This window comes from Gymnoscopelus braueri (genome assembly GCF_963280865.1).
Source record: "Gymnoscopelus braueri genome assembly, contig: SCAFFOLD_63, whole genome shotgun sequence".
Taxonomy (NCBI): domain Eukaryota; kingdom Metazoa; phylum Chordata; class Actinopteri; order Myctophiformes; family Myctophidae; genus Gymnoscopelus; species Gymnoscopelus braueri.
The window spans coordinates 207,140-225,966 of NW_027660477.1; the positions used below are offsets into that span (position 1 = coordinate 207,140).

The following is an 18,827-nucleotide window of genomic DNA, read 5'->3' on the forward strand; positions in this document are numbered from 1 at the left end:
AAGCTGTGAATTTTCAGCTGCTGTTTCCCTCCATTACCAATCAAAATGTGCTTGGCTGTTAGATCTAAAACTACCGTTCTGCACATACTGTAGGGAATAAAAAAGTTTAAAGTCCTTTTCTAACATCCAGCCAGAAGAGAAAGCTAAAATAAATATGAGTTTCTGTCGGGCAGAATCCTGTTATCTCCATTTTCTAACTTTTTGTGTTTTTTTTGTAAATCAACGCCCTACTTGATCATGCTACAGCGTCACACAAAACACATGAAAAGTAACGTTTTGACCTTGTAGATCTGCTACTTTTGATGCTTTTGAATTTGAATCCTGAAAAGTAACAGTTTTGGACGTATGAGGTTTCCACCCGACAAGAGACAATGTGTATGGTAGCTGAAATGTATTCAGAAACCATAGGAAAGGGCCAAATACCAGCAATAACAGCATCTGCATTAGTTCTCTGTAAGGCAGGGTAAAGGTTTCAGTAAGCTGTTATTCATGAGTTTGAGCCTTACTGATCCCTATCAAAAATACATTACGAATTAATCACTCATGCCCGATTTCAGGGCTCTCAAAGCTGCTAGATTTCTTGAAATTATTTATACTTTATTTATATATATTTTTTAATCCTTTATTAAAATTGACTAATGGGCGGGACCTCTAACGTCACCCTGACCAGCATGATATAACTACGAGAGTGACGACACTAGCGTTTGACTCCCATTGTAAGAATTGAATCCGGAAAGTTGTCTTTCTATCTCAATGAGGAAGTTCCAATGTTTGGAACTACAGGAGGCAACATCCCGCTTTGCGGCGAGATCAAAGCGTGACGCAGCTCTCTCTCTCTCTGACTCTGACACAGCCATGACACAGATTGGATTGGATAACCTTTAATGAGTTCCCAATGCAGTTACGCCCGATCTACAAGCTGAAAACATGTCACATCGTGACACGTTATGAGCTTGTAGACGTGCTATTTCCACTGTTTTTGAAAATGTTTGAAAATATATGAAACATTTGAAAAAAAAAGTATATAAAATAATTGTGATTAGGCGATTATGTAATAATTGTGCCAGTGCTGATGAAAAAAAAAAAGCGCGTTCAAACAATCCTTCTGTTCTTCAAAGCCACCGTCTGCAGCCATCAGACCGCCAGCACATTAATTAGTCGTCGAAGAAGCGCTTGGCTCTAATGTGGGCCGCACACCAGGAAGATGTCAATTATTAATGACCAAGTTTTAACCTATTGATGTAAATGATGACACAAAACTCAGCCTCCCCCCTTCCAAAATAAGTATCTAATTTATTTTCATCATTAAACTGAAGAAAGTTTAGTCTTAACATTGAAATTATAACTGATCAAAGTGTATTGGCAACTTGTAGCACCAAAATAGCTTTGCATCATTTTAGAAGACAACTCGCATCACGGTATTTTTACAGTTTCGCTTTTACAGTTTCATCAAATGTGCTCATAATTAATTTCTAACCTTACAGACTATACACGACACCAATGCAGCTTAAACGTAATATTTATTGACATATCGTTGCTGTGAGGCAGAAACCTTGTATCCATACTTCAAGTTTGTCTTTGTTCATGAATTAATGCCCTACTTCGTCATACTGCACTGTCACACAAAAGTACCAAAATAGCCGATCTACAAGGGGTTATTTGGGGGGGGGGGGGGGGGTCCATGCACCGGAGCCTGCCCCCGTTGGAGGAAGAGGCTAGGGCTGCACAATATATCGAAAATGTTTTAAGAGGAGCAGCGAGAGACTGTATTACTGAGTTGCTGGCATATAATCATATTCATTGTCAATAGCAGCTGTAGCCAGGTGTAATGTTTTCTGTAAAACCATGTTGTTGAAATGGAAATATAATCCATTTCTATCTTCTTCTTCTTTTTTCAGTGTGTGTGCGCATACAGTAGGCTATTCATTGTCTGGGTTCTGTGTGTGCAGCAAACCTAAGGCAGAAAGACATTAAGACCGTATACTTCAATATGTGTTTACTTATCGTGAGCAATATCGTCATCGCAATATTCAACAATGTAATCGCATATTGCATGTTTTCCTAATATTATCGTGCGGCCCTAGAAGAGGCCATCACCTGGTGGTACTGGGGTGGAAGTCTAAAATAAATTGCAATGCCTACAATTCCAAGTGCTTGTCGGGGTGGGGGGGTCCCCAGTTCAAATATGATTATTTCGGGGGGAGTCGCAGTCTGAAAAGTTTGGGAAACCTCCCCGCGTAGAGGAGACGAGAGTAACCTTGGCTTCCCAATCTTTGGGCATGTCATTATAGCGCTGTGACGCGTCGGTGAGCTTGTAGATGTGGCTATTCTCGCAGTAATTTAGAATATATGTGTGGTTCAGTGGTTAAGTAGTCTCTAGAGAGAGAGAGAGAGAGAGTGTGTTGGCCCACACAGTATCTCTTGGCCCACGCTATGTCGTGCCTTCATCAAAATCTTGAGGCAGGTAAAAGAAGCTTTAATTATTTGGGGCAGACCAGATTTCGAATTGGCTTCATTGATTCCTCCAAGGAGTTTTAACAGGATTACCATGGGCACACTTACCAGTAGCTGCTCACTGCTTTGATGTGTGGCCAATTTTATACTGGTTTCTTTCTTGATCTGTTCTTCTTAACTCTTAACTCATTAAGACCTGAGGCGATTCTTTAAAAAAATCTAAATCTCAACAGTTTTTTGAAAAAAATCTGGAAAATATTTTTTCAAGATTTTTCAAAAATAGCAGATCTACAAGCTCATAGCGCGGCACTCGGTGCCGCGCTATGAGCTTGTAGGTCTGCTATTTTTGAATAGCCCAAAGAAATCTTAAAATGAGACGCAGATGCGTCCCCGGTCTTAATGGGTTAATTCTATTTTCTACTTTTATTCTCCTTGAGCTCGCTTGGGTAGTCGGCTGTTGTTGTTGTACGGATGCTACATGGTTTGTCATTTGTATTTGTCCTGTGTTTGTTATTCTGGCAAAGCTGTGTAATATCTCTGCCTCTTGGCCAGTTCACGCTGTTAAAAGAGACTTTAGTCTCAATTTAGTTTTATACTGGTTAAATAAAAGATATTAAAATGCTTCCTGCCTAACGGCCTGTAGATCGGGAGAGCTGAAAAAGCTCCCCCACTCCTTTTTGTCTGGGCAGTGGGTGTAAATCAGTGGTTCTTAAACGTTTTCATGTCAAGGACCCCCAAATTAACATGTATTTGACCACGAACCCCCAACTGAAAATCCTTTGTGCCAGGGGGAAAAAAAAGCTAATTCTTCTCACGATTTTTTTTTAAATGCACGGTGGCCAGGTGCAGTCGGTAGCGCGGTCGCCTCACAGCTAGGTTTGATTCCCGCTGTGGGCGCTAGGAGCGTGTCCTCTCCTCCGCATCATCAGTGCCCGTACCATAGGTGCGGTTGGCGAAAGGGCCTTTCTGTGTGGAGTTTGCATGTTCTCCCCGTGTCTCCTAGGGTAGGTACCCTCACAAAAACATGCAGTAATCCTGGTCGCTATACCGCCTCCCCCTTGATAGCCGGGGCGCCTGATGGAGGGGAAAGGAACTGGTTGGAATAACGTGTTCCTTCCACGTGCCACGTCCTACCGGGGAAACTCCCCCCCTGTCAGGTGATAAGAAGGCTAGTTGGCTCTCATGCATTGAAGCCTATGCATATAGGATTCAAGTGCTTAAACTTTAACACATCCACCGCCAAGAACGTAGTCCTACGGTCCGTTAAATCCAACTGTTAAGCGCCGAAACCGTAGTCCTACGGTCCGGGTGTTTTTTCCTTTTTTTCGATTTTTTCAATTTTCTAGGGGGACCATTTTCAGTGTAACACCACCCGAAGTCGACCGGAAGTGCGATCCCGTTTTTTGTTTCCCGTCGGCCTCCATTCTAAGTCGTACACAAAAAGCCCTGTAAAACCTATGTAGTTTTTCATCCTCGCATTTCCCATGTTAACATAAACGGTCAGAACTCAAACATGGCGGCTCCGTTTGACACGCGGTCTTGACGAGTAGACACCAGGACATGTGCTCGTTGTTTACAAACAGTGGATCGTGCAATCTAAAGGATTTTAACGGGGCCTATGGCGACCTGAAAAAAACTAAAAACAACAATAAAACCTTGGCACTGGTGAGTACATTATGAGATTAGCCCTTGGCGGTGGATGTGTTAATACCACTGGTGTAAATAATTCCTACTGGGAACCAAATTAGTCGAAGCCTACAGTACCTAGGTTGCTGCAGAGCAGTAATGGAAATTCAAAAAATATATAATTTAAAGGTATTTGAAAATAATATGTCGTGAATGACAAACAGATGACAGCCTCCTGTGCGAGACATTCAGGGGGGCGTTGGTACAGACTGTCTGTAGCATTGGCAGACTGTGGAGGAGCTGTCTGGCTGGACAGACTTGTGGTTAAGTGGGTAAACAGGTCACTCTGGGACATGGCAGGACCTTCATTGAATAATTTAAATCGATGCCGTCAGTCAGTAGCTCCGTCTCAGGTAGAACTATCCTTAACCCATTAAGACCTGAAGCCGATTCTACAAAATGTCTTCTAAATCCCAACAGTTTTCTGAAAAAACGTATATGTATCAGTGGTTCTCAAACGTTTTCATGTCAAGGACCCAAAAAAATTATATGTATTTGGCCGCCGACACCCATCTCAAAATGTTTTGTTCCAGGGACCCCCAGAAGCAAAGAATAGAGTTAAAAATGTTCGCTTTAAACAATATATATTCAAAGATTTGCACACATTTTCAAGATTTTTCGAAAATAGCAGATCTACAAGCTCGTAGCGCGGCACTCGGTGCCGCGCTATGAGCTTGTATATCTGCTATTTTTTAATAGCCAAAGTGTAAAATAATGCTTTTTAGCTCAAATGAAAAAGTGACACAGATGCGTTCCAGGTCTTAATGGGTTAAAGTCTCATTTCTATGTATGCTAAAGCTTCCCTGGCTAATGGGATATGCTGAAGGTCAGAATGATGGGGGGGGGATAAGAAAAAAAACAGGACTAACACAAACTAGTATTTAATAAAGGAAACAAGTTTTGTACAACTTGGATATATGGATGGATAGATGGACTGATGCAAGTAATATACATGTAGAACAGGGGTCTTCAATGTTTTTTTCAGGCCAAGGACCCCTTAGCTGAGAGAGAGATGAAGCAGGGACCCCCCCACTACATATTGTATAAGATTGTGTTGCATATTATACTTTTTTCAGAGATTTCATAGATAGCTTCATAGACTTGACATGCATTATCTTTCCTATTAATTTGTTGGATTCGTGTTAATGTGTATTTTCAGACAGTTAACCTTTTAAACCCTTAATATTTTGTCAACTTGACCGTTGACCGCTCTGTACTTGGTCTGCTCCTTTTTCCCTCTACGCCAACTCTCCGAAAATAGCCGATCAACAAGCTCACAACGCCTCGCAGCGCGCGCCGTTGTGAGCTTGTTGATCGGCTATTTCTGGCTAATGTTCCCCCATCACACAAAGATTTGGCGGACCCCGCTGTAGTGACTCTGAGGACCCCTCTGGGGGTCCCAGACCCCCTGATGGATAGATAGATGAATGAATGGATAGATGAATGGATAGATGGATAAATGGATGGACTGGTGAATTGATGGAGTGAGGATTCACAGTTTTTCTAGTCGTAGCCCAGTAGGATTAGTAGTAGATCAGTATCAGTGATGGCATTGATTGCAAAGAAGAATTCCTGTAGAATCGTTCCTGCAGTCAACAACCCTGAATTACTAGACACTTAAGATTGTGCTGAAGAGGACATAACATTGCCCAGGGCAACATTTAACTGCCTATACTTCAGAGATTGGATAATTGCAAAGTAAAGGAAATTAAACAACTTCCACTCATGTGATCAGTTGATTCTTGATAAACAACTTCAATATTTATAAGCAGAAACTGTTGTTTTATAAATTTAATTACTGACAGATATAACGACCTCCTGATTAAATGCATCTTTGAAATGTGGTAAGCAGTGAATTCATTGATGGATCAGTAATATTAAGATGGTTATACGATTGCCTCTGCTATGATGAGTATGATGATTGCGGATGTATTCAGAAACCATAGGAAAGAGACAAATACCAGCAATAACACCATCTGCATTAGTTCTCTGTAAGGCAGGGTAAAGGTTTCAGTAAGCTGTTATTCATGAGTTTGAGCCTCGCTGATCCCTATCAAAAATACATTATGAGTGAATCACTCCATATGCCCTATTTCAGAAATAGGGAAAATAGCCGTACAAGCTCACAACGTGTAGAGCTGCTAGATTTCTTGAAATTATTTATAATTCTATGTTTTTTTTTCTCCTGAAAATGTTTAGAACATTTCTATCAAACGTAATGGCCAAAGAAATCTAGTAACGGGCAAAAAAGGAAGTAAGAGATCCACGAACCAAAGTTGGCTGCGACCCCATGTTTGTGGAACGCCGATCTAAGCGATGCGATAACAAATGCTTGTGCTGCTCGCCTTCAAGGCTACAGCATTGTAGTGTGTTGTATGTGAAAAAAAATTATTGAGGCAGAGACATTTATTGGAATAATTTACCACTTGACATTAATCTAATAAAAGATAAATCGTCCTTTAACACATTGACCGCCAGAGGTTAATCTCATAATGTACTCACCAGTGCCAACGTGTTATTGTTGTTTTTTTGTTTTTTTGATGTCGCCATAGATCTTGTTAAAATCCTTAAGATTGAGCCGTACACGGTCTGTTTACATCCGCGACATCTCACTGTATCTCCCAGTGAAAACCGCATGTCAAACGGATCTCCATGATTGTAGTTAGAGCGGATTACGTTAAACAGTGATATGCGAGGAGAAAAAACTACAGGAAGAGAATTGAGTTTCAGTGTGCGCTTTAGAATGGGAGCCGGCGTGATCGTCAAAACCGGATCCCAAATAATTCTGTTTCCGGTCATCAAACCGGAACCGGAAATGGATCAAAAAAATCCGAAAGTGCACCTGGAAAATTTTCAACGCGAATCGCCGGTTCGCGTAGATCTACGCGACTGGCACGCTGCGGCTTTAAATAGGTTCGCGTAGATCTACACGATTGGCATTCAATGTGTTAAGAAACAAGTAAAGAGGCATTTACTGGACTGCAGATTTTATGTTATTTCGTACCAGTGTTTATATTTGTATCTGTTTTTATATTGATATTGATGTAACTGTAATGTGAATTAATGCAATTTGACATGGTAATTTTTGAATGTGTTTTGTAATGTGTTTTTTCTGTGGACCCCAGTAAGACTAGCCATGGCATCAGCTAACAAATAAACATGCAGTACTTGACCTCTCCTCCTATCTTCTCTCTCTGTGTGTCCGTCCGCAGGACAACAGTCGGCGGGTGGAGAACATGCTGCGGCTGTGGATCATCGAGGCCAAAGACCTGCCCGCCAAGAAGAAGTACTTCTGCGAGCTGTGCCTGGACGACTCGCTGTACGCCCGCACCACCTGCAAGCTCAAGACGGACAACGTGTTCTGGGGCGAGCACTTTGACTTCAACAACCTGCCCGCCGTCAAGAGCATCACCGTGCACCTGTACAAAGACACGGACAAGAAGAAGAAGAAAGACAAGAACAACTACATAGGTGAGGACTGGAGGAGGGCCTGTCGCGATTGTTACTTGATCACCCCGATCGCAATTATTTGAGATAATCGCAGTTATTTCGCATTTTCGTCAGAATTGTTTCCATTCATCCATATAAATTAATCGAATGATAAATACAGAGATCGACTATTTTAGCTATTTTTGAAACATTTTGAAAGTCTATAAGTATTAAATATATTTTGGTTTCTTGGCCACAGTACATTATTTATTTTGGTTATTGATACAGGTCATTTCTGTATTTATTTTATTTTTCATATCTACGCTGTGCAACGTTTTGTTTACAAAGCCTAAAAAGCAAGCAGAAATGCATCCAATAATCAATGCAAAAAAATACATTTAAATCACAATTTTTGTATGACAATTAACTGATTCACTGCCAATCACGTAGATCTACGCGAACCTATTTAAAGCCGCCACGTGCCAATCGCGCAGATCTACGTGAACTATTTTTTTTTTATTTTATTTTTTTTCAATTTGACCAAAGACCAAGGAGATAAGATTTTTCGAAGATCTAGACTCCTATCCACTTCCTTGTTAACTTAAAACTTAAAAATTCTGTATCTCGGCTCCTGAGTACTTTTTTTTTTTTTCAATGAAAAAGTCTGGCACTGGCTAAAAAAATATGAAAATACCTCAGTTAATGGGTTAATCGTCAACTAAAAGTATCATGATCGTTGCTATCCCTATCGAAAAGGTTCAGTTCAGAATTCAATGGACAGGTGGCCCATGTTGTGAGGTTCGCCGCTACGGTGTGACATCCTCACGCTCTCTTTTCTTGGACACACAGGACTGGTCAACATCCCCGTGGCGGCGGTGACGGGCCGCCAGTTCGTGGAGAAGTGGTATCCGGTCAGCACGCCCAACCCCGCCAAGGGCAAGACGTCGGGGCCCATGATCCGGATCAAGGCGCGCTACCAGAGCATGAGCATCCTGCCCATGGAGATGTACAAGGAGTTCGCCGAGTACACCACCAACAACTACATGCTGCTGTGCTCCGTGCTGGAGCCGGGCATCAGCGTCAAGAACAAGGAGGAGATGGCGTGCGCCTTGGTCCACATCCTGCAGAGTACTGGGAAGGCCAAGGTCAGTAGTGCTGCTGCTGACGTTGTTGTTGTTGTCGTCGTGATCTCTCCATTCTCTCTCCATTCATCAGTGGTTCTCAAGCCTTTTTTTTTATTTCACATAGTTTACCCCCAGTTGGATATGCATTAGGCCAGTGGCTCTCAAACTTTTTTTAATGTCAAGGTCCCTCACAGCTCTGAGAGTGTACAAAATGGAACGGTGCCATTTATACACCCTTAGAGTTACAGAGTACCTCTAAGGGTCTATTTGGAATCTCCTCAATGAACCCTGAGGGTCCCTAGAGCACAACTGCGTTAGGCCAAGGAGGACCCCCCATTTGATACAATATGAGACCCCATCCAACCGCGCTAGTGTGGGTGGGCGGCTCCTTTCACACTGTTTCACAAATACTACATCACGACTTGGTCATACAAACATTTTTCAGTCGTGACATTTTATGTTGCTTTAATCCATGCCTTTCTGAGAAATGGTGGAATTCAATGATGTCATTATTATTGTGCAATAGAAAAAAAAATTATGTCACGAAAATGAGGCTCACTCCAGTGAGCCGATCCAGCCATTGGCCTGGCTGCTCATACGATGAACTCTTGACCAGATCAAGAGGAGACAGCAGGTGATTTCCTGTTCTCGCAGGGAGCCGTATTGCATTTTTGAAGGAGCGCTAATCCCTAAGCATGTCCCCCCCCCGCAGGGCTAACACACTAAAGCTCAGACATTCCTCTGTAGCGGTGCTGTAGCACCATGCCAGACTGCTCTGCCGTGGTCTGTCCCTCAACAGGAGGTCAATTAGCTGGAGATAATCTTCAAATCCATCTTAGACAGCTGTGTTTTGCCATGACTGTACTGCTTCGCTCCCTGTCTCTGCACTTCCTGTTTGGGGGGCCTAGCATTACAAAAAAACTAAGATTTTGGCTATGCACACACACACACAGACACACACACACAGTCGCACACACACACACACGCACGCACGCACGTGCACACATGAGTGTGCATCCACGCACGCACTCACACACTCTTGTCTTTTTGGCATCTGGAACTTGCATCAAGGAGGGTTCACAAGAAGTCAACATCTTGCTTTGCTTGTTGAAAACCCCCCTTGCAGCCAGAACTGCAGACTCACTCTCAATTTTCCGCTGCAGTCAGTTCACCTCTTCTGACTCCACCTCATCCCCCCCTAGCACTCCTCTCTCCTTGTGTACCTTCTTGTCATCTTTTGTCGATAGATGCCATTTTTTTCTCGAATAGAATATTTCAGAGAAGCATATTGTTTGAGACCGATGCTAGGTTCATTGTTTACCTGGTATCAGTTTCTTTGAGGCACTACATTGTTCTCTTTACACTCTACGTACGTATGTGACTAGTTTTATGAACACTACTAAGTATACAGTATTTCAAGTTTTATTGTACAGCCCAGAGGCCAATCTCATGTCTAGACTGACGAGTCGATCTCTAAAACGCCTCACTCTCAACTAACAGACTGGTGACAACCTCCCAGCCTTCGTGCTAAAACCGGCCTGGGTGGAAACAATTGGGGAGAGTTTAACCCATTCAATCCGGGAACACATCTGTGTCATTTTGAAGATTTATTTGGGCTATTAAAAAATAGCAGATCTACAAGCTCATTGCACCGAGTGCATTTTTGAAAAATCTTGAAGATTTGTGCAAATCTTTGAATATATATTTGTTAAAGGAACAACTTAACTCAAATCTTTACTTCTGGGGGTCCCTGGAACAAAATATTTTGAGATTGGGGGTCCGCGGCCAAATACATATAATTTTGGGAGGTCCTTGACATGAAAAAGTTTGAGAACAACTGATATTATAGCAACATGATTATTATTATTTTTTTAAACAACTGTTAGTATTTAAGAGACATTAGTAGAATCCACAGAAGCAAAGATTTGAGTTAAAAATTTTCGCTTTAAAAAAATATATATATATATTTATAGCTATGAGCTTGTAGATCTGCAATTTTTTAATGGCCAAAGAAGTCTTAAAATGACACGGATGCGTTCCCGGTCTTAATGCATTAAGGACTGCATTGCAGAGCCCATCATCCACAGTCTTTCGGGTGGTCCTTCATACTTGGGTGGGGCCGGCCCAGTGACATGACCGGTTTCCAAAAGCAGTGGTGCTTAGGTCTGTTAGCAGCTGTTCTGGCTGCTTTGGGATTTTGAAATCCCCCAGACATGATCGTATAGGCGGAGATCTCCCGACTTTGTCTGGCAACAATGCGAGACTAAAAGACAATTTCTAATTGTTTTGGACAAACGTAGCCATCATCCACTATGACAAGAAGCAAGCAGCCACCATGCTGTTATCCTTTTTCTAACATGACTCATAAACATCTCTGGCTCTGGTTGTTGTAGTCAGTCCGTATATCTCCTCTCCTTCTCTGCCTCGTCAGTTTTCTGGGACAACCTTCATGTTCTTGACAGCTTCTCATCAGCACAGCTTTACAGCTCTCTCTCTCTCCCTGCCTCCTATACCAGCTCAGTGCTGAGAAGTGTTGTAAGAAGTGATGTCTATATATATGTGGATCAAGATTTTTGAAAAGTGGCCAATACCAAACACAATGTACAAGTAAAAGAGCTGCATTAAGGTGGCTCTCCACCAAACAGACTATTTCGGACGGAAGTAGTCTGAAGTGAAAACGTTCTCCGCAAACTGTCGGCCGACGGTACATTGTGCGCATGCGTTGCCAAAAATAGTGAAAATAGCCAAGCTACGAGCTAGCTTGTAAATAGGCTACATATTCATACATGTATGAAAGATTTAACACCCCCCCTAAATTCCAAAACAGGAATGCCAGATTGAAAGTGTGCGGGCTACAGGCAATGACGTGGACATAATGATATGACATTTCTGATCATTTCATCCAGCTGTTTTCATACAGCTGAATAGAGACAATTGAACCCGACCTCCCGACAGGCTAGAGCCTGTCGATAGCCAAGGGGCGGTGAAGAGGGGGGGGGGGGTGGGGGAGTGTTTTTCGTTTTGGTCCAAACTGAGGGCTCTAGTGTTGCCAGATTCTGTGAGTGAAACAAGCGACCTGGTCTATGAAAACAAGCCCAAAAGAAGCGACGAGTTTTACCACTTGATCCCCATTACATCAGCTATTTTCAAAAAGTGAAAGCGAGCTCAAATAAGCAACTACACTTCAGAAACGAGCCCAAACAACAGCAAACCACAACTATGAATATTTACAAGCGACTTTACAGGAAAACAAGCCCAAAGCAGACTATCCCCCCTAGCCTGTCGGGAGGTCGGGTTCAATTGTCTCTATTCAGCTGTATGAAAACAGCTGGATGAAATGATCAGAAATGTCATATCATTATGTCCACGTCATTGCCTGTAGCCCGCACACTTTCAATCTGGCATTCCTGTTTTGGAATTTAGGGGGGGTGTTAAATCTTTCATACATGTATTGGCTTGGCTATTTTCACTATTTTTGAAAAATATAATTATTAGTTATAGCCTGGGCTTTGCCCCATGCATTTTTCTTTTACAAAGCCTAAAATGCTTTTGGTATTTTTTGTGTTTATTATGTTCCAATATTCAATGCCAAAACCACAATTAAATCATTAAAGGTAGGGTAAGCGATATGTTTTGGATAAAACAAAATGTTTTTTTTTTGTTGTCAAAAGGTTAACGTTCTAATTCGTTCTATATTCTGATAGTAATCATTGCTATAGAGTGTTTGTTCTGTAACAGAAGTCTCCCCACCGTCTCTCCAGCTCCTTTTCAGGTGGGTTGCCAATTTCAGCCAATCTGGAGAGAGTGCCCATTTATCAGCTTCAATTTTGTGCTGTTCCAATTCTGTCTGCTCACTTCTTTGTGTCATCACTTAACAATTTCACTTGTTCATCCTGTATCCTGTGTGAGTTCTCTCTCCTGATTGGGTAAAATACGTATCCCGAACCTGAAAATGCTGTCGTCTGTTCACTAAGAGCTGGAGCGATTTACTGAGTATATTTATTTAACAAAACAATATCACTTACCCTACCTTTAATCGCCTTTATTTGTATGACAATTAATCTGCAACTAAAATATAATGATGGTTGACAGCCGTAGCTACCATAGAGTGGGCGCTGATGGATGTTAAGATCTCTACAGCTCCCTGGACAGGCAGGGTCACACTCTTAATTACCTCACATTAAATGTCAGTATTTCCTGTGAAACACTGAAACCTTATTTCTCACCTCAGATTCGCTGACTCTGCTTTTTTCCCCCGGTTGCCAGGGAAACAAGCTTTTAAAAACTTTAATGCCGAAAGGGATGTTGTTGTTTCAAGGTTGGTTCTTGTCAGTGGTGGAAGAAGTAACTCTGATTTGTTCTATTAAGTATAACTAGCAAGCAATACCACAATTTAAACTACAATTAAAAGGCCTGTATAATTATTTATTTTTTACATTTTCCTCAAAATTGTACTTAAAGCTGCACTTTCTAACTTTCCTCTTCTACCCCGGATTTGAACCTGGTTTCCTGTGCAAGTGCTGATTTGTTTTTAGCACTGAGCTAATAGAGCCTGCCTGCTTGCTCAGGGGATAAATTGAATCTTGACCATCAGGTCAAAATTCGTGTCACATCCTGTGTATAGGTGAGACCTGACCTTTGACACACAAATCTAAATGTCTCAATAGAAGAGCTACTGTGTATCTTCTATATATAAACTGCCCACAAAAAGTTTGGGAACGTAACTTTGGTCGATTATTTCTACCCTTTAACTCATTCAGTGTCAGACTTATTTCTGTCTGTTTGTCCAGTGCCAGCGATTTTTCTTAGATTTTCAAGTAGTAACAGAATATTTATCTCCAGTATGATCGATCCCCTGATGGTTGCTAATCAAAGAGGGTTTCACTGTGCTTCCGCAAAAAAAAAATGTCATCGCGACCTCCCGTTCCCTTTATTCCACCTTTTATTCCACCCCAAAAATACATAGTAAAAAAAAAAAAAAGCACACAGGAGCCGAGATAAAGGATTTTTAAGTAATAAGTTAACCAAGAAGTGAATGGAGCAGTAAATCTTCGGATCACGTTATCTTGGGTTCTGGACGCCCCCCCTCCCCCCAAAAAAAGAAAAAAAAAACACATCAATGGCGCTCTGGGCTTATGAAAATGTGGGCAATGGCACTGGATGAGTTAATACCAATTGGTATTGTGTTTTATACCCACACGTTTAGCTGTGTTGCTCATTCCACGGATGCCCGATCCTTACAAGCTGTACCTCGTTGTAAAGGTGACTAATCAACGATAAAAATGATATAACACAATACCATCAACCGAAGTTTAAGTTTCCGAACTTTTTGTGGGCAGTTTATATAGCAATTATGTTTTATTAACCATACAGATTGGACAAAATGTCATTTTATTCCTAAAAAAAAAGTTGCATAGTGCCGCTTTAAGTACAGTACTTGAGTAAGTGTACCAGCAGTGCTTCTGGTGAAGCAGATTGAGTCATCAATGACATCCTCAGCGGTTGTTGGATGTGTTTGACTCAGCTGAACAGTTCAGTGTGTCACCGTTCACTTCTCCTGCAGGCCTCGTTGAAAGAAGAATGGCTGCAATAAGTCTTAAGTGAATCTGTAGAATTGAACAGATGTATTAGACTGCTGTAAAAGAGGAATTTTAGTAATTTAATTAAAGCCGGTGTCAAGCTAAGCAGCCGTTCTCATTGTTTCACTGGCTTTCCTCTAACGGTAAAGCACTTTTTAACGGTGTAAAACAGGACAATGAAAGGCTATTACTGGGATGATTAAAAGCTGTGTGTGTGTGTGTGTGTGTGTGTGTGTGTGTGCCTGTGCAAGCAAACACGTGCCTGTGCATAGTGCATACCCATTTTTTCCTTTAAGTCCTAACTAATAGACGAGTAATATCAAGGCAAACACAAGCATAACCTCACAAACGTACAACTCATTCCAATATGTATGGGGATAATATGATTACTACTACTACTATCAGAACAACCAAAGTCACTTCGGGAGGGAGGGTTCTCCGACCTGAACAAAACTCTGGACGGACAAACTTCTGTGTTCTTGAAGCCAGAGCCCCTCTGCGAGGCAACTCGCTCGAGCCAATTGGTATACACACTTTAACACTTGTTATTTTATATTTGTAGCAAAAGTGAAAACTCTTCATTCTTAAAAAAAAACCTGCATATTAGGTCAACTGTGCTTTCTTATATTAAATGCCAATGTTCTGTGTATAGCGAACTAAAGACAGTTGCTTCCCCACTCAAACGCACTTGCCCGTCGGGGCAGCCTGGAAGCAAACTCCACTTGCCGAACGAACGTTTTACTTACTTGCCACGGGCAGTCGGGCAACCGTTAGTGTCAACCAATGTTGTACATCTTCTATTCTTGATTTTATTTTTTTAAACGTATCATTTTTTGGAAACTTTTTAATCATTTAGAATTTTGTTTAACAAATCTTCTCTTCTGGGGGTGTGGGGTCCCTGGCACAAAACCTTTTCAGATGGGGTTTCGCGGCCAAATATATATCAATTTGGGGCCCGTGGCCCGTGGCACGAAAAAGTTTGAGAAGCACTGGACTACAGTGCTTTGAGTAGGGCGTGACCCCCCCCCTCCCTCCTCCCAACGAGTACAAGTTCTATTTAAGAATCGAACCACTGCCTGACCCAACAAGAATAAAAAAGCACAGGCTGTCCTGCAGAGCCATTGGCCGCCATGTTTAGCCTGTAGCAAAGCAGGAATAGTTTGTGGTTATTTTCTCTCTGTCTGTCTAGCCGTCTCCTCAGCACCACTCACTCTGCTGTTATTTAGTCTCGCAAGTGGATCCTGTCGCAGCTGCAGGACAACAAGTCTGGGTCTGTGGTCCCCTTTCACCGTCTCATGCCCAATGTATACCCCCCGGGGGCGCGCGGTGGCAGTCTGCGCCGAAAATAGCCGATCCGCAAGCTCCGCCACGGCGCGGTGAGCTTGCAGATCGGCTATTTTCTGCACGCGACGCCGTCCGTTCGACAAAGTATTAAATCGTGCTTCACTCTCTCTTCACCCTCTATTTCTTGCCTCTTTAATTCTGTGCGTCTGCCTCTATTATTAATACCAAGTCGTACTTCTAATTTCAGCCGTACTATCTGTAGCATTTAGCCGTGAGAACGAGGGAGAGCAGTTAAAGAGATAGTTCTATTCATTTCTCACCCCATGGAGACTTGAATTCATGGATATTTGTAGTTTTTGTCCGTTCCCGTAGGAGACACAAAGGAGACTCTTTGTGTCTCCTACTGGAGCCGCTGGTGGTCATCAAATTATTGGCTTAGGAATGCGACAAAAACAACACAAATCTCCATGAATTCAAGTCTCCATGGGGTGACTAATCGAAAAAGTCATTTTGGGGGTGAACTATCCCTTTTAACCTTTGCATCACAATCGCTGCTGTAACAGCTAGATTCATTGATACTCCTGAAGAGGATAGAATTAGTTTTATTATGTGACTTGGAAGAAATTTTAAAGGAAATCCACTTTCATTATATGTGGAATTAAGACACTTTTATTTATTTTTTGTTAAATGTCATCTATTTGTGTTAAGCTTTTTTGTTTAGAAATGATGAATGACTTGAATTATGTTTTAGGAAAGGTATTTTCTTTTTAGCAGATTCAAGGCTTGGGAAAAAGGACAGAATGTTCTGTATGTACAGTATGAGATGGAGTTTGAAAAACAGTATTTCTATATTGTACACCTATGCAATGAATAGAGTATATGTCGTGTCCTATGAAGTCCATGTGGGCTGGTGGCACCTTGTTTTTGGTGCATGACACAACAATAAAGAAATCTATCTATCTGTAAGGAGAGAGAGAGTCAGAGGGCCTCTCTCTGTGTCGATCCTGTCACTCAATGAAGGGATTTGAAGCAGCAGCTCTTCGTTATACCGTGGCAGCACCTGAGCCATTTGGTGACAGATGCAGCGCACATTTTAGTCACAAAATGCTCCGGTTGAAATGAAATCTAGGGTTTTGTAGTTAGAACCCAAAGCAGTTTGATGCAGACACAACTTTGGGAGTGGAAAACTAAAGTTTCTTTCTGTACCAGTACTCGGGTAAACATACAGGAACGCATCTCGTGTCATTTTAAGATTTCTTTGGCTATTAAAAAATTGCAGATATACAAGCTCATAGCGCGGCACAGAGTGCCTCGCTATGAGCTTGTAGATCTGCTATTTTTGAAAAGTGAAAATTTGTGCAAATCTTTGAATATATATATATTTTTTAAACAATTTTAAATAAAATCTTTGCTTCTGGGGGGTCCCTGGCAGGGACTTGCTGGCCACTGGGAAATGTGGGACAACTCCCGAACGGCCTGGTCCATTCCAGGCCGAACCAGGCCGGCCGTTTAAAAAAAAAAAGAAGAGCGGCAGCTCTTCGTTATAGACGAATCCACAGGCGTGCTGCCTGTAGCTGCCTGTAGGCGGCCATTGCTGCGGTGTCGCGTCCGCGGAGCGTTGACACCGCAGCAATGGCTGCGCGCAGGGCAGCGCTCCGTGGATTTGTGTATACCGCGGCACCTGAGCCATTTTGGTGACGGATGCAGCGTGCAATACCCCCATGTGCAGCGCTCACTGTAGTCACAAAATGCTCAGGTTGAAATGAAATCTAGGGTTTTTGTTAGGAGTTTTCTAGTTGGAACCAAAAGCAGGAAGATGCAGACAAAACTTGGGGAGTGGAAAACTAAAGATTCTTTCTGTACCAGTACCCAGGTAAACATACAGTACCTGCTGTAGCCGACAAACACTCAAACAAGGAAAGAGAGAGGTGTGTATATACACACACACAGGGAAACTAACTAGACACAGGTGTACACAATCAGCACTGGATATGATGCTGAGGCACAAAGAGTGTAAATAAGGAACAAAATGACAGACTGTGACAGGGTCGGGTTACCATTTGAAATTTTTGCCTTTTTTTTCTCTATACCACTAACGGTTATCTGAAACGGTTCCAATCCGTAAAACGGATAAATTGTGTATCTTCGCTGTCGGATGAAAACCTTGAACCATTACTTTTCAGGAAAAAAAATTACCTGTGTTCCAATGGATAAAAAAATTTAGTTATTATATTTAGTCACAAGCTCCTGTTGTTAATACTTTTTCATTGATTAGAATGTTTATAAAACCCAAAGACTGTTGTAACAACTTTCAACTAAGCATATAGATCGGCTAATGATGATAATAATAATAATCTGACATTAAGAGTATATGAAAAAAATGAAAATGAAATCTTGAGATACTGTTATAGGTTTCTGCCCGACAGCATCTCTCTCGGTCTCTCTCTCTCTCTCTCTCTTATATATACACGCGCACACACACACACACACACACACACACCCCCCCCCACACACACACACACACACACACACACACACACAATGAAGCAGCAGGGTAAACAGAGTGTTCTATTTCGGTCAGTGCATTGTAATGCTTGGTAGTGGGCACTGCCAACCGAGCTGGCATGGATAATGGATTGTAGTCATGGATGTTATAATGAGCCCGAGCCAACACAAGGCGGCTGCTGCCTGGCTGGCTGGCGGCTGTTGAAAAATAATAAATGACTGCTAGCCTTACGAATGTCTTCTGTACATCCTAAATGTGGACTAACCAGCCGGAGCCTTAAATCCAACATCAAGACGTGGTTAAAGCGTCCAGCTGGAACCCAGAGAAAGAGAGAGAGATGACTCACTCTTAGCACTCTTTATGTTACTTTCTGCTTTTGGCTTTTGATCATCGGTGGAAGAAGTACATTACGATTTTCTACTTGAGTAGTAGCACTGCCACACAATGTAGAAATACAAGTTCAAAGTTTTACTCGAGTAAAAGTACTGAAGTTACTGGCATCAAGATATACTTAACTCTATAAACGCCATTGACTCGAAAACGCGTCAATTGCTACTTAATCCACCCACGCCGTCGACGCGCTAGACGCGCTGGACGCGCGTTCATTGTTTAATCTCTGATTGCGCTATGCTGCTTAATATTCAATCTTATTTTCGAGTTCCACTTACTTCACCCACATCTGCATCCGGTTTCATGACCTGGGTTCCGTTTCCGTTTTTTGATTTTTGTTCCCCGGTCATTTTCGTCCATAATAGGTAAACACAC

General features: G+C 42.0%; 1 protein-coding gene across 1 annotated transcript in view; it reads left to right on the forward strand.

The window, feature by feature from the left end:
• Positions 1-18,827, forward strand: part of LOC308081532 (disabled homolog 2-interacting protein-like) — a 237,992-nt gene that overhangs the window by 152,066 nt on the left and 67,099 nt on the right. The window contains exons 6-7 of the mRNA XM_080457900.1: positions 7,353-7,611; positions 8,419-8,714. Of these exons, the coding sequence (XP_080314026.1) occupies positions 7,353-7,611; positions 8,419-8,714 (555 nt within the window). The remainder of the gene's footprint in view (positions 1-7,352; positions 7,612-8,418; positions 8,715-18,827) is intronic.